This window comes from Tupaia chinensis, unplaced genomic scaffold (genome assembly GCF_000334495.1).
Source record: "Tupaia chinensis unplaced genomic scaffold, TupChi_1.0 Scaffold000477_1, whole genome shotgun sequence".
Lineage (NCBI taxonomy): Eukaryota > Metazoa > Chordata > Mammalia > Scandentia > Tupaiidae > Tupaia > Tupaia belangeri.
Window position 1 is genome coordinate 3349045 of NW_006159986.1, and position 27671 is coordinate 3376715.

Consider the following 27671-nt stretch of genomic DNA (forward strand, 5'->3'; position numbering starts at 1 on the left):
CTCGGGGAAGCCCCAGGTTATAACATGATTCAGGACCAGACCCGCTCAGAGGCACACGTGAAGGATGTGATTACAGGATTCTCCCGACTTAAAAAAGCACACTTTACTTTCTTACACCGGTTCCTTTCTCTCTTTCTACATCGCCTGCCCACCAGGTAGAGGCCATGACAGGCAGCCAGTATAAAGCTTCTCCTCTACTGGCACTAACTGGCAGGGGAGAATTCCTTTTGCAGGAACACCCACGGCAAAGCTAACAAAGCCAAAGTAGGAGCTGTCTGGGGTAGGAATTACCACTTCAAATTATATAGAACCAAAATGCTCGACTTTTAAGAACTGAGATCATACATTAGTTTAATGATCATAAAAAAAGGATTCATTCTTTCCCCTTAAAATAACTCACCTCTCCAAGAACCACAATCATCTTGACCCCGGGAGTGTCCTGGTAACGTAACACGTGGTCCATGAACGTTGAGCCGGGGTACCTGTGGAGAGCAAGGACACACACGATCAGGAGGCAGCCCGGGAAGAAGTACGTGACGGAGTGTGGAAGTGCACTTAAACCAGAACATGCTGTTTTGTTTTGTTTTAATGGGTGTGGAAGGCTAATAAGAGTCCAGAGATAAGGGCCAGCAGGCGGCGTGGTGGTTAGGGACATTGGACTCCCCCATGGGCAACTGTGGTTCGAGTCCCAGACCTAGCAGCTTGCTTTCTCACTTTGTCTCATTCTGTCCCTCTCCGGTCAAATTAAAATAAATAAATAAATTTTAAAAAGAAAAAAGAGCCCAGAGGTGCCCCAGGAATAATGGAGAGGGATGGGAAGGGGAAAGTAGGAAGTGGAACAGAAGGGAAGGGAGTGACGTTATTTAACTTGCTGAGGAAGAGACTGGGCACAAAACAAGCCTGGAGACGTTTACTCAGCTGGCAGATGGCCTGGAAAGGGCAAGTACGGTGTTTCTAAAATACATCAACAGTCTTCAAAGAAAGCGAGACCTGGTGCTTCCCTTCCTGAACGAGAGTCAGACTGAATATCTAGCTTCCCATGAACAAAATGTGGCAGAAGTGATTCCATGACAGACTTCTAAGGTCAGGTTCTAAGAGCATGCGCGGTGCTCTCTCCCGAATCTCTTCCCCTGAAGGAAATGCCACTACATACATCCTCAGGACACTCAACCAGCCCACGGAGATGCCAAAGTGAAGAACCCACCTGCCAGCCGTGTGAATGAGCGACTTCTGGCCTAGGCAATCCTTCAGCTGACCATGGCCCCATTGACATCTGACTGCACCTTCAGGAGGTCCCCTCCTCCCACTAGCCAGCTGCCCAATTGAGCCTCTCCTGAATCCTGACCCACAGAAACCATTTATTGTTTGTTTAAAGTCACTTTGTTTTGAGAGGTTATTATTATTATTTTGGAGAAGTTTTTGCTATAGGGCACGTGCGCTCACCAGGAAGACAGAGAGAAACAGAGAGACAAAAAGCAAGAAATCACCCCCCAGGGGGGATGGCCATGCCACAATCCCTTTTCCTCCATTCTCCTCTCGGGATCTTGGGCACACACGCACACACTCCCGGCATGAGTTTAAGCCACCGGGTCCGGGACTCGAACCGCGGTCGACTACATGGGAGTCCAGCGACATAGCCATTACGCTAACTGCTGGTCCCAAGGTTATTATTATTTTTTTTTGAGAGTTTTTTTTGCTATAGTGTACGTGCGCTTGCCAGACAGAGAGAGACAGAGAGACAGAAAGTGAGAAATCACCCCCCGGGGGGATGGTCACACCGCAATCCCTTCTCCTCCATTCTCCTCTTCGGATCTTGGGCACGCACGCACGCACACGCGCCCGGTGTGAGTTTTAAGCCACCGGGTCTGGGACGCAAACCGCGGTCGACTATGTGGGAGTCCAGCGACATAGCCATTACGCTAACTGCTGGTTCCCAAGGTTATTATTATTTTTTTAAGAGAGATTTTTTGCTATAGGGCATGTGCACTCACTGGAGAGACAGAGACAGACAAACAGAAAGCAAGAAATCACCCCCTGGAGGGATGGCCATGCGGCAATCCCTTCTCCTCCATTCTCTTCTTGGGATTTCGGATATGCATGCACACACCCCCAGTGTGTTTCAAACTGGGTCTGGGACTTGAACCATGGTCAACTACATAGGAGTCCATTGATGTAACCGTTACACCATCTGCTGGTCCCTGGGGGATTATCTTTTATTTTATTACCAAGCTATATCCCAGCATAATGCATTGTTGCTAGAAATTCTATACATTATTTCTATTTTCCTCTCTCTCTCTCTCTCTTTTTCTTGTCACAGGGCCTTTGTGCTCATCAGAGACAGAGAGAGAAAGTGAGACATCTCCCCCAGAGGGATTTGGCCACACTGCAATCCCTTCTTCTCCATTCTCCTCTTGGGATTTTGGATACACTTGTACACGTGTGGTATGTTTTTCAGGCTGCTGGGTCCAGGACTCAAACCGCTGAGTTGGCCCTAGGAGATCTAGCACCTTAACCACCACACCACCTACGGGCCCCATTTTTTCTATTTTCTATGGTCAAGTGAGTTTGCAAAAGGACTACTTAAGGCTAAGTAGATTTCTCTGCAAGTCTTTATGTACGTTTTTTTAAATGACTGTAATTGTGAGTGTGAGCATGAGAGAGGTACCCTTGGCCTCCTTTCCTCAGCCCTCCCGTCTCCTTCATTCTCCTCTCAGATCTTAGGCATGCACACGCACATGCCTGGCATGAGTTTAAGCCACTGGGTCTGGGACTTGAACCGTGGTCGACCTCATGCGAGTCCAGCGACATAGCTGTTACGCCAACTGCTGGTCTCAAGAATACTATTAACTATAGCTATTATTTTCTGAGCACCTACTAAGTGCCAGGCCCTGTATTAAACACTTTATATATACAAAGAATCTAAAAAGTTCATAGGAGATACACGTTATAAGGAAGCTGTAAATGGACTTCAAAATTTTTGCATCGGGACCAGCAATTAGCATAATGGCTATGTCACTGGACTCCCACGTAGTCAACCGTGGTTCGAGTCCTGGACCCAGTGGCTTAAACTCACGCCGGGCGTGTGTGCGTGCATGCCCAAGATCCCGAGAGGAGAATGGAGGAGAAGGGATTGCAGCGTGGCCATCCCCTCTGGGGGGGGTGATTTCCTGCTTTCTGTCTCTCTGTCTCTCTCTGTCTGTCTGGCGAGCGCACGTGCCCTATAGCAAAAAAAACTCTCAAAAAAAAAAGTTTAATAAAAAACAAAATTTGTTTTTGCACCAAAATAAACTGTTACTTTAGTTTCAGTTTTCTAAGAATTTTACAAGGTGCCCTGAACTACCTTATTTAGTTCTCCCAGTGACCCCATGAGGGCGTGGTGGTGCCTGCCCTATGGCAAAAACCAATGACCCCATGAGATGGAGGTGCTTTTATTTTGCCCATCTGATATTTAAAGATGCCGGAGGTCTTAGGACATTAAGTAAGATGCCCAGGATGCTCCTCGCTCCACTGTAAACAAAGAAACTGGGACTTGACCCTGTAGGGCCCTCCTACCTGCTGTCCTCTGTTGCTCCCAATGGTCACATCTCAGACAACAGACTTCCCTCAAGCCCTGAAACTCTCAACACACAGCTCCCTGTCTGTTTTGAGTTCATGCTTCAGTCCATCCTGAGACAAGAGTAGAGATGCCCCCTTTATGGGTTTGAGCAACATTCCCACAGGCCAAGACGGTGGCAGCAGAGAGTGACCAGAGGACCCAGTGTCCTGTCTCCTGTGTGGAAGGCTCCTCCTTGGTCCCCCAGCTGATCACCTGTCTCCGCCAATGGCCACACCCTCGTAGACGCCATCTGTGGTCCGAGAGATGATGTTGTTCAGCTCGTTGGACATGCCTCCGGAACGTGAGACATAGGCCACGCTGCCTGGGCGGTACAGTTTGGAGGCCAGGATGTTGTCCAGCATCCCGCCCGTGTTCCCAATCTTAAAGCACCCAGGCTTGATGCCTCCAACCTACAAGAGCAGAAACAGCAGTCAGGGAGAAAGGTACCTTCCTAGTCGGCCCCAGGGCCCAGGGGAATCACAAAGCCAGTGGTCAGGCTGGGGAGGAAATAAGCAAGAGAACTAATGCGTGCCCACTGGGCCTCCTATTGAGGAAGCTTCTCTTCTCTCCTGAGACATTACACAGAAAGAAAAAGGGCCTGTCTGTACAATGGCTAACTGCTACAGATTCAGGTAGGTGTACTGTTAGGTTGCCTCCCTGCTCCGGAGGAGCTTCAGCACCCAGTGAGGTGCACAATGCAGCTATGCTTCTCTGCTCCAAGTCCCTACACCTCCCTACACCTCGATGCAAAAGGGGCTTTGCTCAGTTCAAAAATCACAGTTCAAAAATCAGCCAAGCCAGCTCCATGGCCTTATAGTTAAGGAAGCCAGATACCACATGGCTGATGGCGGCTCAAATCCCAGCTCTGATGGCTGAAAAACACAATGGGCAGATACGTGGGTGTGCCCAAAGTCCCGAATGGAGGGGATGGAATCGGGGGTGACCATGCCCCACTGGGAGTGCACGTTCTCTCTCTCACAACCACCCTCTGGCAAAAAAAAAAAAAAAATCACATCCTCGGTTTTTTAGTGCAACAACTAAGAAAAAATAAATCAACAAATAGTTACAATCTCATTGTCACATAGACTTTGATCTACACAGGTAGCTTCTTTGGTTTATAGTTAAAGGCAAGTCAGACTATGCTATAGCTATAGAAGGTAGACAAAACAAAAAACTAAAGCCAAAACCCACAACTTTTTTTTTTTTTTTTTTTTTTTGAGAAGTTTTTGCTATAGGGCACATACACTCACCAGAAAGACAAAGACAGAAAGCAAGAAATCACCCCGTGGAGGGATGGCCATGCGGCAATCCCTTCTCCTCCGTTCTCCTCTTGGGATCTTGGGCATACATGCACATACGCACAGCGTGAGTTTAAGCCACCGGGTCCAGGACTCAAACCACAGTGGACTACATGGGAGCCCAGCGACAAAGCCATTACGCCAACTGCTGGTTCCAACCTACAACTTCTTATAGCCCCTTGAAACTGTAAAAGTGACATGGACCATGGAGAAGATCCTTTAACCAAGGAGGGAGAAAGATCAGAAAGCGAGTTTCCTATGCTCCTGAACTGCTAGGCTTTCTTTCTGCAGGAGAAGCTCACAGTGGCAGGTCCGATGATGGTCACACCCTTCTGGTCGGCCTTCTTGATCAGCTTTCTCGTGAGAGCCTCAGGGATTCCTTCGGCTATGATGGCAATGGTCCGAATCTAGAAGACAATAGTCCCTTCTCAGATGGGGAAAGGAGGCAGCACCTCAAGGGCCCACCTGCCAGGCCCAGTGCCCTTTCCAGGTACCAAGAACGCAACGTTAACAACAAATGGGCCTGTTTCTACCTTGATCACTCCAACACACTCCCAAAAATAAAAGAGGTAGACCCTTAAAACAGATCCCCGTTGGCTGACACCACAATGATTCTCAGTGAGTAGAAACAGATGTTTCCAAAGCCCTGCCAGAGTTAAAGCTGCTAAATTTTTCTCATCCAAAAACTCAGGTCCACCTGTTCCCTACCTGCCCTGTGCCTGCTTACAAAGCAGCTATTCACGGCTTTTCTCCAAGGTACTCTCTGAGTCTTGACTCTAGGTCCCCCAGGCTGGGTGGGACGTGTGTAGGAGAGAAACCAGCTTCTTCCACATTCAATCACAATGGGATAGAGATGGCAGAAAAGACCCAAGAATCACCACTCTGGCCCTAGAACAGGGCCCAGCAAATTCTTACAAAGGGTCACGATACTATTTCAATGTTTTTGGGTCATGAGGTCTCTGTGGTAGCTTTTTTAGTGTTATAACAGCCACGGACACCATTTGAGAACATGGTTGTCTTTTTCGTTTTCCTCAAAGAATTATTTATTTAATTTTATTAATTACTACTATTTTTTAATTTGCTGCAGGACATGTGTGCTCACCAGCGAGAAACAGAGAAGGGGAAAGTGAGAAAGGAAGCCACCAGGTCTGGGACTTAAACCGTGGTCGGCCACATGGGAGTCCAGTGCCTTAACCACCACACCACCATGCTGGCCTCACATGGTTGTCTTTTAATAAAACTTTATTTACAGAAACAAATGGTGGGTTAGGTTTTACCTTGTGCTGTATTTTACCATCCTCTGGTCTAAACTAAAAAAGCAGCTTTACTCAGGCATGGTGGTAAGTGATGCTAAGATGCTGTGTCCCACTGGTGGTGAGGTGGTTAAGGTGCTGGACTCCCACATGGCCGACCTCAGTTCAAGTCCTGAACCTGGCAGCTTGCTTCCTTGCTTTCTCTCTCTCTCTCTCTCTTTCTTACTCTGTCCTTCTCTGGTCAAAATTTAAATAAATACATGAATAAATAAATAAAGTTAAATAAAATAATTCTTAAAAAAATAAATAAATAAAAAGCAGCCCCAATAGTGTAGAGGCCAGTCGCCTAGTGGTTAAGGGAGTTGAACCCCACATAGCTGATCCCAGTTTGAATCTGGCCCCAATGGCCTGAAAAACAGACCAGAAAGGTGTGTGTGTACATGTTTAAAATCCTGACAGGATAAAGAAATGCTAAAGGGATTGTGGTATAACCATGCCCCATTGGGAGATGCTAAATAACTGGGGCCAGCAGGTGGAGTGGTTAAGGGAGTTGGACTCTCATATGGCCAACCATGGTTTGAGACCTGGACCTGGTGGTTTGCTTTCTCACTTTCCAATTCTCTTGCTCTCTCTCACTGACTCTCTCTGGTCAAATTAAAAATAAATAAAAATTAAATAAAATAATTCATAAATAAATAAATAACTGAGGTCGGCCACGGTGATTAAGAGTGCTGGACTCCCATATGGCTGACCACAGTTCAAGTCCTAGACCTGCTGGTTTGCTTTCTCATTCTCCCTCACTCTCTCTCTCTCCCACTCTGTTCCTCTCTGGTCAAACTAAAACAAACAAATAAATAAAGTTAAATAAAATAATTCTAAAAATAAAAATTAATAAATAAAAAATAACAAAGAGCTGAGTGTATACACACTCGCAGGTGTGGTACACAACTGTATTCCCAGCTTCAAGGCTAAGTGAGACAGGATGATGCCAAAAGACCCTGTATTAAAAAAAGTAAAACTAGGGACCAAAACATGGCATAATGATTATCGCTTAACTCCCACATACTTGACTGTGGTTCGAGTCTCGGACCTGGTGGCTTAAAATTCATGCCAGGCACGTGTGCATGCATGCCCAAATCCTGAGGGGAGAATGGAGAAGGGACTGAGGCATGGCCATCCACCTTAGGGGGTGACTTCTCTCTTCTGTCTCTCTCTCTCTCTGTTTCTCCAGTGAGCACACGTGTCCTATAGCAAAAATCTTTCTCTTAAAAAAAAAAAAAAAGTAAAACAGGGCCCGGCAGGTGGCACAGTGGTTAAGGTGCCGGACTCCCACATGGCTGACTGCAGTTTGAGTCCAGACCTGGCAGCTTCTTTCTCACTCATTTTCCTCTGGGTCTCTCTCAATTTAAAAATAAATAAAATTTAATAAATAATTTTGAAACAAAAAAGTAAAATAACAAATTTTTTGAAAAATGGCAAAAAAGCTCATTTTGAGTAGATGAACTTTCTTTTTCACTTCATCTAGATATCAAAATAATTTCACATTCTTCATCATATACTAAAATAAGCCAGTGTGGATCAAACAATAATTTTAAGCAAAAGAATCAGTGTTCTAATCTTAAAGTGCTTTACAAATCAATAACCAAAATAAGAATCATCTCAATAGAAAAATAGCCAAGTCATAAATACAAATGGCCAACCAGGTATTTTTTAGTTTTGTTTTTTGTTTTTATTTTTGCTACAGGGTGCGTGCACTCGCCAGAGAGACAGAGACAGAGAGACAAAAAGCGAGAAATCACCCCCCAGGGGGGATGGCCACGCTGTAATCCCTTCTCCTCCATTCTCCTCTCAGGATCTTGGGCATGCACGCACACGTGCCCGACATGAGTTTAAGCCACCAGATCTGAGACTCGAATTGTGTTCGACTACATGGGAGTCCAGTGACATAGCCATTACACTAACTGCTGGTCCTGGCCAATCCGTTTTTAAAAGCTCATCTTACAGAGGTTGATAGAAGAACACACAATCATAGATAAGAGGAACGAATATATTCTGGTGTTTTATAACACAGTACGGAACCGTAGTTAATAAAGTATTGTACATATTAGGATAGCTAAAATCGAGGATTTTGAATATCCTCACACAAAGTAATGATAAATGTTTGAGATAATGGATATGCAAATTGCCCTGATTCAATCATTACCCATTATATTCATGAAATTAAAAAAACTTTATTCCATAAACATGTACAATCGTATTTTAACTTTTTAAAAAGCATCTTAGTTAATAATCAAAGATATGCAAATTAAATTAAATGCCCTATGAATTTGGCTAGTACTTAGTGTTGGCAAGGGGAAAAGGAATCAGGCATTCAAACTACTAAAAGGAGTTTACATCAGCACAGCTTTATGGAGGGCAAGGTGGATCAAAGCCTTTCAGATCTGCACATTCTGATGCAGTAGTTTGACTTCTCAAGATTTATGCTATGGAAAATAATTCAGGATATATGCAAATGTTAACCCAAAATGCTCATAAGACCTAAAAGAGCGAAAATTATGTTACTAACACTGAAGAAAGCAGATTGTTACGCACAGTATTACTTGTCTTGTTCAGATCAGAGAGGGGAGTGGATAAGGATACACTGGAACATCAGCAGTCCTGCTTATGGGAAATGGGACCCGGGGTATTTATTTTCTTGTTTTTACTTATCAGAGGATGTGGTGGAGATGAGCCTGAATGGATCTACAAACCCACGTAAGTGACCTGCCCTCTGTCACTACCCTGACCCAGGACCTATCTCCAACCACTTTTACCCAAACCACCAGCTCCCCTGAATCCCAAGTCCTTTGTCCTAGGTGGCAGTGACTATGGACACCATTCAGGAGCCTTTCGTCCCCTCCGACCCCGGGAGCTACCTGTGCATAATTCATGGTCTCCATGGTGCTGTCGTAGGCGGAGCGGAGAGAGGCAAAATTGATGAGCACATCCACTTCGGGGTGCTTCCTCATGGCATCAGCCATGTTCTTGAAAACGGGGAGAAGGATCTCCTTGTGTCCCCAGTAAAACTTCTGCTTGTGATCCCCACTGTGAAAAGGCAGAGGAAGGGTTAGGACTCCCTCCACCTGTCAGGACTGGGGAAGGGGAAGCTCAGGGGAGGAACTACACGTAGAAGGTGGAAAAGACCCAGCCTCCGCACTCGGAGAATTTCCATCTAAGGAGAAAGGACTCCAAGGAATATGAACTGGCCCAGTCTCTGAGATGGGCAGACCTTCCCTGCAGAGGGGACAAGCAAGCAGACTACCCCAGCTTTGCCTGAGCAGAGGAAGGAGTTAAGATGAGGAAGTCCTACTTGACGGCTGTTTCCAGGGGACTCACGTGAAAGGGTAGACCATGGCGGCCACCGAGGGTTCATCTCGGGAGCAGACGTAGTCAAAGTCCAGCATGCCCTGCACGGCCCGGGTCTGCATGCCCCACACGATGGCCTTGGTATGGCGGCTGAAGAGGGTGGCGCTCTTCCCTGGTGGGCAAAGATACAGCGAGTGCATCCAGAATACACTCCCCCATGGGAGACCCGCAGGGGCAGTGGCTGCCTGCCAGACCCCTCCATGCCCCAAGTCCAGGATGGTGGCTCATCAAAACCACAAAGGAACATCAAGAAGACAGAGAACTTGGGAAGGAGGTGCCTTGATTTTTCTGGAAGGAGGCAGCAGAGAGAGCAAAAAGAACTGAGGACCAGCCTGGCAGTAAACAGCTCAGCAATGAGCAGAGGTAAGAGTCTCACAGTTGAGGGCACCGGGAGACCAGTGGGGGGCTTCTTAGAGGACCTGCTTAATTTCACAAGAAAGGTGTACAACCAGCTTGTATGCAAATGAGCTGTGACACATTATGTTGAAAGTCATTAAAATGAAAAAAGGGTATACTAAGCCTTCCCAATTTTGACGTTCTTGGGACTTAATTTTTTTTTGTATGCCCCATGGAAGGTACCTTTTTAAAAATGTTTTTATTTATTTATTTTTTGAAGAGGTTTTTGCTATAGGGCACATGCACTTGCCAGAAAGACAGAGAGAGATAGAGACAGAAAGCAAGAAAATCACTCCCCAGGGGGGATGGCCACACCACAATCCCTTCTCCTCCATTCTCCTTTCAGGGTCTCGAGTACATACGCACAGGTGCCCGGCATGAGTTTAAGTCACCAGGTCTGGGATTTGAACTGCAGTCAACTACATGGGAGTCCAGTGACATAGCCATTACGCCAACTGCTAGTCCCGGGAGATACAGTTTTTTCCCTTTATTTTTTAAGAAATATTTATTTATTTAAATTTACATTTTATCACGTCTTTATAGTATACATTTCTTTTTCCAACACAAAAACCACGCACGTTGGTCAAGACAAGGATATTACTATACACATTATCATCAGCAAATAGCTTCTCAATTTTTATAAATTAAGCATATTTTTACCCATTTTTTCCTTTTCCTTTCCCCCTCCCTCCCTGGTGTTCTTGGGACTTTAAATAAGTCCCCAATGATACCTATTACCCTAAACCCGCCCTGGTCAGAGTTTGAATCTGCATGAATTTCAGGTCTGCTGCTGCCAGGCCTGGTGACAAGGCTTTCTCATCTATAACTGAGGCTGCAGACAGGGCTCTGGCCCAAGGTGGAAACAATGAGATGGCAGCAAAGGCCCCCACCAGTCTTCCTCCTATCCCACCCACCCTCCCTTCACCGGTTCTCTCTGCTGGTGGACAAACTTCCCAGGGGGCAGGAAAGGGGCGAGGGGCCAAACAAGGAAACAAAACCGGCAGACAGAAGTGCAGCCTCAGCCCAAAGGGAAAGGAGCCTTGAGCAGCCTGCAGGCAGCTGCCTCCTCTCCACTCTGTGCAAGTCCAGGTGGAGGACAACGACCCTCCAGGGAGCTTCTGAGCTCCCCCAGGGAGAATGCACCCCACCCAGTGGCATCTGGCATTGATGAACCTACTGTACTAGCACAGGTTTGGCTGACCAAGGGCAAGGCCTTATTCAATCCTCGCACAGGCCAGCCTCTTCCATCATGGCCATAAGCGTCCTGTGACAGAAGTCTCCTGATGCTGCAGAGACCTGGGAGTGACTGTCGCCTGGACCCATCTCTCTCTTCCCAATCACAGAAAGGGAAGTCACCTAATCCAGTTCTCGCATTTCTCAGTCCCCAGAAGAAGCCACGACAGAAATTCTGGGTCATCTAGCACCAAAGCCAGAAGTATGCGATAACTTAAGATGCAGCCTCACAGTGTAACCGAGTTAGGAGCAGTCGTAGCAACTCTGCCACTCGCTGTTGTGTGTGTGTGTGTGGGGGCACACACCAAGTCAGAGGGCACCACGTGCACACAAAAGAGGTGACAGAAACCAGGACGAAGCCCAGCATGTCTGCAAACCCACCGGCACCGCCCGCACGGAAGGGCAAGAGGTAGAGCACCCACCTCCTCGATCAGTGACCACGGGCCCATGGGGCGACCCTCAGCCCGCCAGCAGCAGGGACAGCCTTGCTCTCAGACATGATCTGCTCCCCTTCCCGATCACCCTCCTTTTTCCTCTCCCACTTGGCACAGTGCAGTGAGAGCAGCCCTGTGGGTGGACAACTGGAGTCTGCCCTGTTCTTTCTGCCTGGGGCTCAGACTTCTGGGTAACAATGACTTGCCAGAAGCAGAAAATGTCAGAATGAAAGGCAGATGGCCAGAGCCTGCACTCCTGCCTTTCTGGCAGGATATCCATCCGCGACCTTGCCCAGTGACTCCATCCACTCCCCTTGGCAAGGGGTCAAGCAACTCAGAAGACTCCTCTGCTCCCAGTTACGATGAATGTCAGAAAATTAAATGATGCCTTTTTTTTAACACATAGGTCATGAGTGAACATTGTGTGTGTTCATACATGCATATGTGTGTGTATGCACAGAAAATGTCCACTGTGAGGCGTGACCTCAGACACTGGTCAAAGCCTAGAATCTTTCCAATCACCCAGTCTATAAACACTGCACTCCTTCACAGTTCTGGGCACTTTCCTTCTGTCTGACTTGTTCTTTCATCAAAACCCCAGAGAAGGGACTAACAGATGGTGTAATGGTGACATCACTGGGCTCCCAAATAGTTGACCAAGGTTCAAGTCCCAGGCCTGGCAGCTTAAAACTCACACCAGGCCTGTGTATGTAAATGCCCAAAATCCCAAGGAGAGAATGGAGAAGAGACTGCAGCATGGCCGTACCCCCTGGGGCAGATGATTTCTCACTTTCTGTCTCTCTGGCCGAGCACATGTGCCCTATAGCAAAAATCTCTCTAGAAAAAAAAAAAAACAGAGAAACCTAAATTTGCCCCAGGTAGTAGGCACATTGAGATGGAGTTAGCAGTGATGAAGCCAAGGCAGGGAAATAAGTCTGCAATGACACCATGAGCAATCGGTGAGAGCCTGGGGGTCAGGAGCTCCTCCCGCACACCTGCAGCTGCCTGCTGCTCTCTGCTACGCCCCTTTCAGTTTGATGGTCCTCTCCTTCCTGGGCAGGGGGCCCTCCCCCAACACCACTCCCCTCTCCAGGGCTGTGGGCCTAGCTCTAGCTCCTTCTGCAGTCTGCCCGCTCCTAGGCTGAGCCAGAGCCAGCCACACAGCAAGGAGACTAGTGGTGTGTACTGAGCAGGGGTAGGAGGGGAGGAAGGGCAGAGACTAGGGCTGGGGCAGGTCACACCAAGGCAGGGACAGAGAATGTACCGGACGACACAGCAACCCACCAGGGAGGGAAAACAAAGCACACGGAAGAACTGGAACTGGCTAACAAAGCCACACGCGAGGCTGGGGTGAGCTGGGGCATCCTACCTTGCAGGGATCTTGGACTTGGGACTGAATCTGTCAAAGAAAATGACCAAGGCAACTGAGTGACCTGCTGCTGGCTGGAGGCTTAGCAGGGAGAGGGTGGGGACAGGGGAAGCCCCGTGGACGAGCCTCAGGGCTGACGCTCTCGTCGTCTGCCTATTCCACAGAGCAGAGGAAGAGTAAGGCCGATCGAGGAGCAGAAAGCAGCAATGGATTGGCAGAACAAAAGCAAGAAATGGCAAAGGGCAGAGAAGCAGGAGGAGGACAAAGGGTTGGCAGCATGCAGACATCAAGGTCCCGCTTGGGCACTCTGGAGGGAAGGCTGGGCCCTTAGCTCCCATCTGGGCTCTCCAGCTAGCCTGGTCCCACCCTCTAAAGGCCAGTCTCTCCTTGTCCCCATGAAGCAGTGAGATGGCTAGACCAGTAAAAGGTTGGCCTGTCATTCTATGCTGTGGACAAAGCTGCTGTTTTGGGGACTGCAGGACAGTGGCCTGATCTTGAGTCCCTGGAGCCAGAGTCACTAATTCCCAAAGTGCCCTAAGCAGGACAAGGGTGACATCAACCAGTGGCAGCCAATGCCATTTGATGAATCAGAGTCTGGAGAAACCAGTTAGCTGAAGTACAGGTGGGCTAGAAGGCAAGGACAGGGGTCACTCTGCCAGGACTCCACATCCCAGCATTTCTGTAGCCCTGTGTCCTTTGCAGCCTCCCTGCCCAGCTCATCCACCCCCACGGCAAGACTGAAGGGAGAAGAGAAGAGGGAGGGAGGGGAGTGAGGTGACGCGGGCACAGCGTGGGCCCTCGGCCTCAGGAGAGTCCACGGAGAGGCTCACGTCATCCCATCCTCACGTCCCATCCCTACCCTCCACCCCAAGCCCGCTCCCACAGCAAAGCCCAACCCCTTTTCCATTTGCCTCTGCCAGAGTAGGCATAACTAAGAAAGGGAAGAGGGACAGAGAGGTCACCGAGGGGCCATCCCTGTGACATTCCTGTAACCTGGGAGTTACCTTGTGGCACAGCAGGCTTGGCCTTCTTTGCGGGTGCCACCTCATCTGCCCTGGACTCAGAAAAAGATGCTGTCCGGCTTGGGGCTGGAGTCTGGGGTGGGACAAGGAGAGAAGAGGTAAGAGTTATAGGTAGTGGGGCCAGCAGCAGGTGGCGTGATGGTTGAGGTGTTGGACTCCCAAAGGGCCGACCAAGGTTCAAGTCCCAAACCTGACAGCTTGCTTTCTCACTCTCCCTTTCGTTCTGTCTCTCTCTAGATATATATTGAAAAATCAAAGAATAATGATAATAAATAAGATTAAAAATAAATACATGTTATAAAAAAAAGGAATTAGAGATAACAGTTGGGGAGAAAAGTCATTGGTTCTTAAGGTCCTAAAGAGTCAGGTAATGGGGCCAGCAAGTGTCATGGGGATTAATGTGCTAGATTCCCACATGGCTGACCACAGTTTGAGTCCCAGACCCACTGGCTTGAAAATCACTTCAAATAAACAGATAAATAAATAAGGATTTTTTTTTTTTTGGTGAGATTTTTGCTATAGGGCGCGTGCGCTCGCCAGACAGACAGAGAAAGACATAGAGACAGAAAGTGAAAAATCACCCCCCAGGGGGGATGGTCACACCGCAATCCCTTCTCCTCCATTCTCCTCTCAGGATCTTGGGCACTCACACACACGTGCCCGGCGTGAGTTCTAAGCCACCGGGTCCGGGACGCGAACCGCGGTCGACTACGTGGGAGTCCAGCGACATAGCCATTACGCTAACTGCTGGTTCCCAGGTTTTTTTTTTTTTTTTTTAAAGTCAGGTAACAACAGATTACCTACAGCATTGCTCCTTATAAGCTGCTTCCAAAAGTACTATTGTGACAATCCTTAGAGCTAGAAATTAACATCATCAATGTTACGGATGAGCGAACTGAGCTCTGAGGGGGCACAATAACTGCCAAGGTCCCTCCCTGAGCAAGAAGAGTCAGAACTTGAATGTAGGTCTGACTCAAAATCTTGGGACCAGCAGACGACGTAATGGTTATATCACTGGACTCCCAGTCAACCATGGATCGAGCCTCAGACCCAGAGGGTTAAAACTCACACAGGGCAGGGGACCAGCAGTTAGCGTAATGGCTATGTCGCTGGACTCCCACGTAGTTGACCGCGGTTCGAGTCTCGGACCCGGCGGCTTAAACTCACGCCGGGCGCGTGTGCGTGCGTGCCCAAGATCCCGAGAGGAGAATGGAGGAGAAGAGATTGCGGTGTGGCCATCCCCCCTGGGGGGTGATTTCCTGCTTTCTATCTCTCTGTCTCTCTCTGTCTGTCTGGCGAGCGCACGCGCCCTATAGCAAAAACCTCTCCAAGGAAAAAAAAAAAAACAAAAAAAACTCACACAGGGCGGGAACAGCAGTTAGCCTAATGGCTATGTCACTGGACTCCCATGTAGTTGACCGTGGTTCGAGTCCTGGGCCCAGTGACTTAAACTCACACCGGGCGCGTGTGCATATGTGCCCAAGATCCCGAGAGAAGAATAGAGAAGGGATTGCAGGGGTGATTTCTTGCTTTCTGTCTCTCAGTCTTTCTGGTGAGCACACGCACCCTATAGCAAAAACCTCTCCAAAAAAATTAAAACACAGGGCAGGTGTGTGCCCAAAATTCCAAGCGAGAAATAGAGGAGAAGGGAGTGCAGCATGGCCATCCTCCCGGGGGAGGATTTCTCACTTTCTGTTTCTCTATCTCTCTGGCAAGCAAACGCACCCTATAGCAAAAATCTCTTTAAAAAAAAAAAAACGCTTAGTCTTTCCATTATACAATCTTTTTTTTGGAGAGGTTTTTGCTATAGGGCACGTGCGCTCGCCGGATAGACAGAGAGAGACAGAGAGACAGAGAGCGAGAAATCATCCCCCAAGGGGGGATGGTCACGCCACAATTCCTTCTTATCCATTCTCCTCTCGGGATCTTGGGCACGCACGCACACGCGCCTGGTTTGAGTTTAAGCCACTGGGTCCGGGACATGAACCACGGTCGACTACGTGGGAGTCCAGCGACATAGCCATTACGCTAACTGCTGGTCCCGTCCATTATACAATCTTGATGGGGCAAGAAAAACAACGGGCAGAGATCTAGAAAGCAACCAGACTCCCCTACCATACTGCCCCTGAATGGCAGAGAGGGGCACAGTGTCCTGGATTGTGGGGTGGGAGCAGAAAAGAGATAGCTCCTTCCGTTAAGGAAGGCTGGCACCTACCGACGTGCTCCCGCTGGCATTGAGAAGGAAGTTGGCAGTGTGAGCTGCAGTGGGTGGCTGGTTGGGGATGGGCCGGTGGCCCAGGGCCATGCCCACAATGGCTGTCATGTGAGTCTCCGTGCCAAAGACATGGATGGGGATCCCAGTGGTCTTGCCTGTGAAGGAGAGGAAAACCCATTGCTCAAATCTTCAAAGAAGTGCTGAGTCTGTGTGACACAGCAAAGGCACCCTTCCCGCCTCATTCAGTGTCCAGCACTTCTGGTACAGCTCCATTTATCCAGGACAACTGTGTGGTCCTCTTTCGCCACATAGCAAACCTTTCTAAAGCCCACTCACTGGCAAGAGCAAGGAAGGGGCCAGCAGGTGGCGTGATTAAGGCACTGGACTCTCACAGGGCCGACTGCAGTTGGAGTTCTAGACCTGGCAGTTTGCTTTCTCACTCTCTCTCGCTCGCTCTCTCTGTCTCTGGTGAGCATGTGTACCCTATAGAAAAATTTTAAAATAACAGCAATAAATAATTCTTTTTAAAAAAGAACAAGGATTAGCTTCACTGGCAGGCCTCCAGGGACCAAAAGCACTACTAGTGTCTGGCAATCTAGACGCTGGCTCTCCAATGTCCTGCAGCCTGCACTGCCATGTCTACACACCGGGCTACTGGCCTGTCTGTTCCTACACATCAGCACTTAATCGTCCAGCCTCTCCTCCTCCAGCTCAATCTTCACGTAGGAAGTGCTCTCCTCGCTCCACGCAGCCCAAGTGCAGTTTCCCGGGAAAGGCCTTCCCTGACTCTCCCCAACACCACCGTACCCTCTTTCTGCATGGATCCCCAGCTGACAGCATCTTCCTCATTTCACTGTTCACTTGTTTAACATTCTAATTGTGACAGCATCATTCATCTGGCATTCACTGCTGTCCTCAGGGCGTGGCCCCCAGCAGCACTGGGGGGCTGAGGGGAATGGGGCGGCAGGAAGTGAGATCTGGAGGACTGGTGGGCTAGAGTGAGGGATGAGGGACAGAGGGACAGCTGCTACAGCTGCTGTCCCGTTTCTGGCTGTGGCACCAGTGCCCAGCACAGTGCTGGCACAAGGCAGGTGTTCTGAAAACATTTAAGTGCACGGCTGGGCGGAAATGCCTTCCCACCTGACCTAACATGTAGGATGGGCACCGTGTGTGGGAGTCAGGGGTGAGGGATGGGCTGGGGCGGAAGCAGAAGAAAGCTGCATATCCAAAAACAGGACCGAGAACACGTTAGAGCCCACAGACTAACTCTCTTCTGGGACTCCAGAGGGCCAGGCCACAGACGCTTAGGCAGAGGGAGAGAAATGGTCCCCCATCTTACCGACTTCTCCCATCACCCGCAAGCCCTCTTGATAGTTGGGGCCACCTCTTCGGACAAAGATTGTGACCTCGTGCTCCTTCAGGGGGCCCTGGTAATCACGAATTGCTCTCACGATGCCCTGGAAGCCAAAGGAAGAACAGATGTGACTGAAAGGCAGTCACAAATTATTTATAATCACGATAAACAAACACTCCAGGTGTGTAAGACGAGGGCCTCGATGCACGGCAGGTCCCAACAGTCAGGGATTGTACACGTGCAAGCTGGACTAGGCAGAAGCAACCCAACAGCCTAGGACGATCACCTATAATGCTGCTGAGGTGGAAATGTGGGGTACCGGGGAGTGACTCCCCCCAATGCACTACTGCACCAGGCTCCCAACACCAGTAGGACTTAAGTGGTCTCTCTTTTCTCATCCAGGCATTCTTATTGCATTTTTTTTAAAAGCACATGCAAATGGGCCTGCCCCTTGCACAGAACTCAGGCTGGAAGTGCGAAAGCCCCGAGTGAACAAAACACTTCCTCCATCCCCATCTTATGGAGAAGTGACTGATGACCAAGAGATGAAAGAAGAAAACTGGGAATCACAGAAAACCCAGGATCCTGTAACAGAGCATTGAAAATGAGGATCAATGGAGCCAGTTCCCTAAGAACTGGGGAGTGTGGGGAGAGCACTCCCCTCCTCCGCACACATCAGACGGGAGAACGCTGGTCTAGCAGGTCAGCTGCAGGCCCGCAGCACTCAGCCGTAGACCTCATCTCCTACTCCAGCGTCTCCTGCTCCTCCAGCGAGACCTTGACGCAAGAGCCCACTGGTAACTCCTCTGGGGAAGCTGATTCTGGCCCAAACTTGCTTTCAAGACCTCTTCCCTGCTTTCCCCAAGCCCAGTTTCCCCAGAACCTGCCCCACTGCTGTGGTTGGTTACCTTAAAGGTGGCGGCCACATTGGTGAAGTTTGCAATGCTGCCCCCAATGATGAGGATCTTGCCTGGGTTTGGAGTAAGAGTCGAGTCAATAAACAGGTGAAGTAAACTTGAGCATCTCCCCGGGAGTCTAATGAGGGAGTTCTCTCTCCCCAGAGAAAGGGCTCCCATTTGCTAGGGTCTATCAGGGAGTGGGCAGAGCCTCCTGATGGTGTCTCCTGATGTCCGTCCACCCAGTCTTGTCAGCTCAAGTGTCCATTATCTACATCACCGGGCAGTGGTCAATTGAACCTTCTGGATTCCACATCATTCCTAGTTGGCATTCGGAATCCAGCTCAGGGGACCAGAAGATGGCATAATGGTTACGTCACTGGACTCCCCTTAGTCAACCACAGGCCCAGTCGCTCAAAACTCATGCCGAGCACATGCCATGCATGCCCCAAATCCCGAGAGGAGGATGGAGAAGGGACTGCGGCATGGCTATCCCCCCTGGGAAGAGGTGTGTGCTCTCTCAGGTTGTTTCTCTGGTGAGCATATGTACCCGATAGCAAAAATCTCTCTTAAAAAAACAGAAATTCAGCTCTGGATACTTCTGGGAGGAATCTCTCTGGCTCATGGGAAGGGAAACTAGTATGTGTAGCCCCATGACACTGGGCAGGTGGTAAAGGGACGCTAGGAATCACATAACCCAGGTGACATACAGGAGGGTCACTAGGAGCTGAGTTTATGACTGTAGGAGCAAAAGCATACTGCCACCGCCTCCTCCTCCCTTACACCTCCTTGCCCTCTCAGAGCCCTCTGCACACCCTGCCCTCTGAGAGATGCCCATTGTGCAGTTAGGGAAACCAAGATCCGGAAGTTAAATGACTAGCCCCGAGTGGTAAAGGACCAGGACCAACGTCTTGGGGACTCCTAGTACAAAGCTGTCCCCACGGCAGCACCCTGGGCCCCCTGGGCCCCCTGGGGGAAGAGGGTGTGTGCATGCATATCTCACCATCTGGGTGTTTCTCTCGGGTCATGAGGGAGAGGATCGTCTTGGCGTAGTCATAGGTCTGCTGTTCGCTGGGGGCGCCCGAGTACTCCCCGTAGTTTGCCAGCTCGTTGACACCGCCAAGATCGCAGATGGTATCACTGCCAGGGAGACACACGTCAGTGCTGGCTCCAACTCTCGTGGCACAGGGTGGCAGCCTGGTGCCCCGAAGGACAGGCAGGTCCCCTCGAACACTGATGTCCGCCCACAGAAGCAGTCCTTTGGACCTGCTGCCCAACCCCTCCAAGCCTCACTTGAAGATTCACTGTGTTGCATCAGACTCTGGCCAGTGCACTTGGCCTGTCCCAGGGCATCAGGAGGCCTAGTCAGACAATGGCAGCCAAAATAAACACTGAACACCTCCCAGCACAGAGACAAGGAAAGCCACACAAAATAAGAGTCCTGAGCAGGTTGCCATTAGAGAAAATTGGACTACAGCCAGACGGGAGGGTGGCAGCCCATGATGGAAGGGGACGTGGCAGGTAACACAACTGAAACAAGCCGTGAAAAACCTGTTAGTTCGTGTGACAGTCCCCTTAGTCAACCACAGGCCCAGTCGCTCAAAACTCATGCCGAGCACATGCCATGCATGCCCCAAATCCCGAGAGGAGGATGGAGAAGGGACTGCGGCATGGCTATCCCCCCTGGGAAGAGGTGTGTGCTCTCTCAGGTTGTTTCTCTGGTGAGCATATGTACCCGATAGCAAAAATCTCTCTTAAAAAAACAGAAATTCAGCTCTGGATACTTCTGGGAGGAATCTCTCTGGCTCATGGGAAGGGAAACTAGTATGTGTAGCCCCATGACACTGGGCAGGTGGTAAAGGGACGCTAGGAATCACATAACCCAGGTGACATACAGGAGGGTCACTAGGAGCTGAGTTTATGACTGTAGGAGCAAAAGCATACTGCCACCGCCTCCTCCTCCCTTACACCTCCTTGCCCTCTCAGAGCCCTCTGCACACCCTGCCCTCTGAGAGATGCCCATTGTGCAGTTAGGGAAACCAAGATCCGGAAGTTAAATGACTAGCCCCGAGTGGTAAAGGACCAGGACCAACGTCTTGGGGACTCCTAGTACAAAGCTGTCCCCACGGCAGCACCCTGGGCCCCCTGGGCCCCCTGGGGGAAGAGGGTGTGTGCATGCATATCTCACCATCTGGGTGTTTCTCTCGGGTCATGAGGGAGAGGATCGTCTTGGCGTAGTCATAGGTCTGCTGTTCGCTGGGGGCGCCCGAGTACTCCCCGTAGTTTGCCAGCTCGTTGACACCGCCAAGATCGCAGATGGTATCACTGCCAGGGAGACACACGTCAGTGCTGGCTCCAACTCTCGTGGCACAGGGTGGCAGCCTGGTGCCCCGAAGGACAGGCAGGTCCCCTCGAACACTGATGTCCGCCCACAGAAGCAGTCCTTTGGACCTGCTGCCCAACCCCTCCAAGCCTCACTTGAAGATTCACTGTGTTGCATCAGACTCTGGCCAGTGCACTTGGCCTGTCCCAGGGCATCAGGAGGCCTAGTCAGACAATGGCAGCCAAAATAAACACTGAACACCTCCCAGCACAGAGACAAGGAAAGCCACACAAAATAAGAGTCCTGAGCAGGTTGCCATTAGAGAAAATTGGACTACAGCCAGACGGGAGGGTGGCAGCCCATGATGGAAGGGGACGTGGCAGGTAACACAACTGAAACAAGCCGTGAAAAACCTGTTAGTTCGTGTGACAGGTGTAGTACATGATTCCAACATTTCTATAGAGCAAAAAAGTCTAGTTATCTACACTGATGCTACACCACCGGAAGGACGGACAGCCCGATGACCTAGTCTGGGAGAGTGTGGGAAAGGGCCATGCGACCTTTGCTTTTGGCTCATTTTCTATAATTGTTGTACCTTTGTGTGGAGCCCACACATCCCTCCAGAGCCCCCTTCAGTCACCTGTACACGACAGAGGCGCCACCCCCAGCCACCATGGTCCAAATCCTCCCCTTGGGGTTCAGCAAAGTCAGCTTCAGGCTGGCCCCACTTTTGGCATCCAGATCCGCAATGTACGCTTCCTAGGGATCAGAAGGCAACAGGTAGGCCCTTGAGGCACCCCCTTCGCAGATCCCAGGCCCCCTCCTCTTTCCCTGGAGAGACAAGGCACTCAATCCCTTCAACGGAGTGTGGGAGAAGGGACTGTGCAGTCCCTCATCCTGGGAAAGAACACAACGGTGTCTTCAAGTACCAAAACCACCCACAGCCACAGTCACGGCCTGGGGACAAACTTCCCAACGCCTTCCTCGGCCTACGCATCTTTGGCCCTCTGCCGGAGTCCTAGGCCTCACTAGGTCCTTGCTCCACCATGCCCCTGCTGCATCTGCAGGTCCAGCTCATCTGCCCTCAGGCCTCCATAGCTCTCTCCCTTGGCCTGATCCTACTGTAGGACTTCTCAGAAGACGGGGTGGGAAGAAGCAATTAAAATTCTCAGCAGTGGCCTCCCTGACTACCTTCCCGACAGGATTAGGGGGAGCCACCCAGAATTATCGAAAAACAAATCAAGTTAAGAGCCCAGGAGGTTGATTGAGAGAGAGGACTAAAAGGATTTCTGGCCAGCATTCAGAGGCTTGGCTGACTCTAACCCCCCCACCCCACTGGGGTTTTAAGAAAATTAAACGGTTCTCGGCCTTCCTTTCTCTGCCAGATATAGAGTCCACAAGGGGGGCCAAATGCTCCTCTGGGATTCGTCATCCCCACCCCATCCCCACCGCCCTCCATCTCCTCTCGAAACCAGCCTTACCTCGGGATACGCCTCCCGTCCGAAGGGGGGCGGAAACTCAATATCACCCCACTTCACTTTGCAGATGTAGTCGGCGGTGGCATCCACCTTCGCTGCCAGGTCAAGGACATAGACGCCATCTTTGGTGACTACTGCAAGGAAAGCAGAAGCAACCATTGACTTCCACAGCCCTCCACCAGACATCCCCAAACGCCACTCCCCTGGGTGCCATGCAGGCTTAATAGCTCCCTAAGCTAGATGAGAAACCAGAATGGCCCTTGTGCAGATGCAGCCTTTCTCCGTTAGAGAAAAAACAAATTCTACAAAACCATTCCCCACTCCCTGTCAGGGAAGGGACGAGGAAATCTGAATTAATGGCCATGGCAATTTCAAACATCCTCATAAACGCTGTACTCCCTGCTTTAAATACCTAACCCTCTGCCCATGGATGGCCTGCCATTTTAAAAGTGTTTGGTTAGGCTAACAGCGGTGTGGTGGTTAGCGTGGCTGGGTCCTACATGGTCAACTGTGCAGTTTGACTACCAGACCTGGTGGCCTCAAAAACATGTCGGGTGCATGTCCATGTGTGCCCCAAATCCCAAGAACGGAGAGGGGACTAGACCGTGGCCATTCCCCACAGGGCGTGTATCCTCACTTTCTCTCTCTTCCTCTCTCCCATCTCTCCCTGGCCATTGCGTGTGCGCTATAGCAAAACCAAAAAAGAAAAGCGTCTGAGGTTCAGCTGCAGTCAGAAGACCCCCCTAGGTGTGTGCATCTGGGCTTCCTGGGGTCTGGCTAGGGGAAACCTTGGTGTCAGACGGACTGGAAAGCACGGGGCATGCTGGGCCCCAGCCAGCAGGATTCGCTTACTGTCGCCTCACTGCACATCAATCTTCCTCCTTCCCCAGGGCCATTTAGCTAATTAAGTTAGCACACAGCCATCTGGCCCATTATAAAGGCTGCATCCTCAGCTGGAATCTGATTTGATTTCTCAGCCTCCTGGACTTTGCCCTGAGAAGACCTGGCCAGAGCCAGCATTCTGTATGTCACTGCCCCTCACTCTCTCCCACAGTATCTGCCTCCTTCACGGCCCGGGGCTTGGACCAAGTTCTCTAGCACTGGGCGTCAGTGACTGAACAACTTCCACAGAAGGAGAGGAGGAAGAGGCCTCTGATTAAGACGGGACCAAAGGATTGGGCCAGGGCAGAGGCGGACCAAGTTCTGGTAGGATAACCTAACCACGGGCAGGAACAGAAACGGCAACAGCATGCAGTCAGATCAAAACTGGCACTTGCCTCATCACATAACAAATTAAGACAAAAAAAAAGAAGCTGGGGACCAGCTGGTGGCATAGTGATTAGGGAGGCTGGGTCCCCCATGGTCAACTGTACTGTTCAAGTCCCAGACCCAGTGGCTTGAAAAGCATGTCAAGTGGAGCCAGCAGGTAGTGCAGTGGTTAGGACAATGGACTCCCACATGGCCGACTATAGATTACAGGCTGATTATAGTTCAAGTCCCAGACCCAATGGCTGGAAAATCATGCTGGACACATGTGCATGCATACCCAGAATCCTGCGAGGAGACTAGAGAAGGTATTGTGGCATGGCCATCCCCCCTAGGGAGTGATTTCTCACGTTCCCTCTCTCTGTCTCTCTCCAGCAAGTTCATGCTCCTTATAGCAAAAACCTAAAAAAATTTAAAAAGTAAAACAAAAACAAAAACACAGAAAATACAACATGGTGACCAAGCGGCTATGTGTGCCCAAAATTCCACAAGGAGACATGGAGAAGGGATTGCAGCATAGCCATCTCCCATGTGGGGGGTTTTCTCATCCTTCTCTCTGTCTCTCTCCAAGAGGCACACACAAATAAAAATGAAAGCAAATAAAAAAGAAAGGCAAAAAAAGCTGGAGGTGGTTAAAAGAGGAAAAGGTACAGTCTTCTGAGAGCTCAGGAATGGGAGCCTGCACTAGATGAACGTGAAGACCCGTCCACACACACACACACACACACCTGTCCTGCACTGCCCCCTGGCTCTCTGAGCATCAAGGCCAAGGTTCCCATGGGCACTGGGACCATGCTGTAACTACCCTTCCCCATCCTACTGCAGTAGAATCAGTTACCAAGGGGGTTGATCTCGAGGTAGGTGAAGTACAGGTCCTCATATAAATTGAAGAGGCCAGAGATAAAACTGGCCAGAATTCTAAAGAGGAGAGGGAGAGAACATGGGTGAGTCAGCACCCCGCCACCCCAACTCCCCCACGAAGCAATCTCTCACCGCCACTGACAGCTCCACTTTCCAACACTCGCCCCTACTGACCCCTCGCTCTCCTCTGCCAACCCTGCTCCCAGACATTGCTCCCCAGCCACTGAGGCGGAAAGCAGCTGTCAGGCTCAGAGCTGAAGGAGGAGGCGCCAGACAGACAGGGCCAGGAGGGGAGGGATGCTGGCGGCATATTTCAGTCTGATCTGAGCCCCCCACCCCCACCCATGCCCAGGTCTTCCTCAGGACAGCACTATGCCAGCTGCCTGCCCCCACCCAGCTAGAAAAGACCACTCTGCTCTCTCTCGTGTGGACCCAGGACCTGTCGGCCTTCCCGTTCCTACCGCCACTCCCTACTGTCCCTCTCACTCAACTCTTTCTTGTCTTCGGGGGCATGGAGCAACAGGTGTTTCTTGATGTCCTCAGGATTCAGCTTCTCATCCACGCCAACAAGTAGTTTCTGGGCTTTGGTGTCCACGTCGCCCACATCCACTCCCCCCTCGTGGTGGAACAGGACGTAGTCCCCTTCTCGGGTGGCATAGATGCAGACATAGAACTCCTCCGCCTTGCAGGTGAGAGGGCACGAAGTCAGTGAGGGCACAGAACCAAGGCAGATGAGGGGCTGCCTCACACCAGGGGAGTACTTGACCCCTGTGGTCTCATTTCTAAAATCCCATAGAAAACATTCACCCAGGGGAGACCTGTTCACAATCATCCCCTCAGAGACAAGGGGAGAAAAGTTCCAGAATGAGCCAGGGTGGAGATCTCAGCTGTGGGAGGAGTTTTGAAGTCAATGGTTTCTTGTCCCAGTACCAGGAAGTTCCCTCAGTTAGCAGTCCCGAATCCTCCCTACTGTAGACGAAGCCCTTTCCTTCATCTCGACTGCTCCACAGCACCCTCAGACCCTCCCTGCCTCTTCTCCATCAGCCTGACCGCTTCCACTTTAAGGTGGACAAACACAAAGCTCCAGGAGAGAGAAGCCCCAGCTCAGAACCACCTCGCACATACCTGACTGTGGGGCACGAAGGGTTCGATCAGAAAGTTCTTGAGGAAGCCTTTGGCCTTGCCAACCTAAGGAGAAATTGAGAGCCTTGAAGCCAACGTGGTGGGCACACCTTTTCCCCAGGGTGGGAGGGCTCACTCAGAGGTGGGGCCCGAGCTCGATGACCATAACACCCAGCAGAGGTTTTCCAGAGAAAATGGGGTCACCAATCCCTAAGCTCAAGGAGTCTTCATAGAGACCCCTTCCTCCCCAGCCTTATGCCAGCCACACTCGACATGTGCTGACCCTGCCGTAAGCTGCCTCCTCTGGAGGAGGGCCTGTGGGCTGCAGCACTGCCCACCCCACCTGCAGAGACCAGGAGCATGTCCCTCCCTGCCACCTGCAAATGAAAGGCCTCAGACAAATCAAGGCCGTCCTTGAGTTCAGGCAGACAGGGAGACAGACAACTTGAACTTGGGGAGAGGGGAGGTGACGATCTGCTTGTCTGACTTGAGATAGGCACAGTGACCCAGCCTGAGGACATAGTTCAGGCCCAGGGACTGGGGAGAGAGAAGAGGAGAGTCAGAGCTTGATGGGGAAACTTTTCCACAGGCTCTTGGCTGAGGATAACAAGCCTGTGGAGCTAATCAGTTTGAGTGGGTCCCTGGTGGCAGCCGAGGCGAGACAGCCCTCATCCCTGTTATATCCTGAACCCCCCGCCTGGCCCGTGCGTCACTGCTGAGTCAGGGACCAGACAGTGATCCATCAGAGGTAATGAGCTGCTCCTGCCAGGCGCGACACTGCCGTGAGCTCAGACATCCCCGACACCCCCTCCAGCAGTGCCCTGAGAAGAAATCATGACATGCTCCCTGGAGACATTCCTAGCCCTCAGTCCTACCGTCTCTCCTCACATGGCTAGGAACTCAACAGTGGGGCCTGCCTCTCCACCCCCAGGCCATGTGCTTACCTGAAGGCTTCATCTTTACCCATGAGGGCTACACATTGTGCAAGTAACGTTAAGAGCTGCTTTGAGGAAGCCCAATAAGGGAGGAAGTTGTCTCTATCATAACCTTCATTCCTACTCCTAAGGCCGACAAGAAAAGAACAGCTCATCCCTGGGCCTCATTCCCCTTCAGAACCAAAGGCACAAAGCCAGGCATGGACTGCACATCCTTCTCTGACTAAGCCGGGCCTCAGCCCCATCCCCTCCCCAATCCACCTCCTGTGGGGAGTGAAAAGAAATATGACTTTATTTCTGCGCATCACTTAGCCTTCAAAAATCCTATTTCGCTTTAGCGTTCTCATCTATATAGTTGAAATCACTGAACCGGGAGAAGTTTAAGAACTGGCTTTACTCTTTAGCATTAACTGCCTCATCCAAGGTTCTTGGCCCCCTACATCTCTCCATCTAGATGGTTGTGCATCTCTTTTTCATTTTTATTCACTCTCAGATCTGCATGGCATCACAGGTTACCATAATAACCCTTTCTGGGAACTAGAAAGAAAGGAGGTCTCAAATGGCCCTCCACATCCTATCCTAAATAAACAGACTAATTCCCCCAGCTCTTGAATTGTATTGGGTTTACTTTTACAACACACGTCTTGCCCAAACCAACAGCAAAAGGAGTTTGGATTCCCTGATGGGTGAGCTGGGAATGAGCGCCAAGACTGGCCATGCTGCCTAAGGCCCCTTGGTTCCACAGGGCTCCCCCTTCCTGGGCAGCAGTGGGGCTGGCAAGGAAAGTGATCAGGAGCTGCTGTCTGGAGGTGACCATGTTTGCCTGTTACCACGGCAGGTCCACTGTGACCCTATACCCAGACTCACCATGGCCTCCTGTCCCAGTCGTGGTTTCAGCCAGGACTTGACCCCATCCAGAGTGAGGTTGACCCCAACTAGGCCAAGCTTCCCACGCCGTTTGATCAGCTGGTCTGGCTTGACTACCAAGCTCTAGAAAGAGAATGGTTTGTATTTAGAGCAAAAAAAAAAAAAAGGTAATAGTGTGGGAATCCTAAGCACTGGACAGCCAGGGTGACTTTCAATTCACCCCACTCCCAAAGCCAACTCCTCTTGTCCTTTGGGGTCAACTCCTGGAAGCTTCTGTGACCTATCCCAGCCTCTATCATACTGACAACCATGAACCTAAAGTCACCTGTGCTGTGGGACCTAGAGAGTA

General features: G+C 50.4%; 1 protein-coding gene across 4 annotated transcripts in view; it reads right to left on the minus strand.

The window, feature by feature from the left end:
* ACLY (ATP citrate lyase) overlaps positions 1-27671 on the minus strand; it is a 49041-nt gene that overhangs the window by 14039 nt on the left and 7331 nt on the right. For 2 of the 4 annotated variants that reach the window (XM_014590689.2, XM_006155995.3), the window contains exons 3-19: positions 27323-27445; positions 25524-25586; positions 24890-25080; positions 24376-24455; positions 22275-22405; positions 21434-21552; positions 20659-20795; positions 18483-18544; positions 17560-17677; positions 16221-16375; positions 13988-14078; positions 12984-13013; positions 9522-9663; positions 9062-9230; positions 5196-5300; positions 3809-4005; positions 401-482 (exon numbers count right to left, since the gene is read on the minus strand). In XM_014590689.2, the coding sequence (XP_014446175.1) occupies positions 401-482; positions 3809-4005; positions 5196-5300; positions 9062-9230; positions 9522-9663; positions 12984-13013; positions 13988-14078; positions 16221-16375; positions 17560-17677; positions 18483-18544; positions 20659-20795; positions 21434-21552; positions 22275-22405; positions 24376-24455; positions 24890-25080; positions 25524-25586; positions 27323-27445 (1995 nt within the window). The remainder of the gene's footprint in view (positions 1-400; positions 483-3808; positions 4006-5195; positions 5301-9061; positions 9231-9521; positions 9664-12983; positions 13014-13987; positions 14079-16220; positions 16376-17559; positions 17678-18482; positions 18545-20658; positions 20796-21433; positions 21553-22274; positions 22406-24375; positions 24456-24889; positions 25081-25523; positions 25587-27322; positions 27446-27671) is intronic. The other 2 variants (XM_014590690.2, XM_006155996.3) reach the window with 1 other exon arrangement.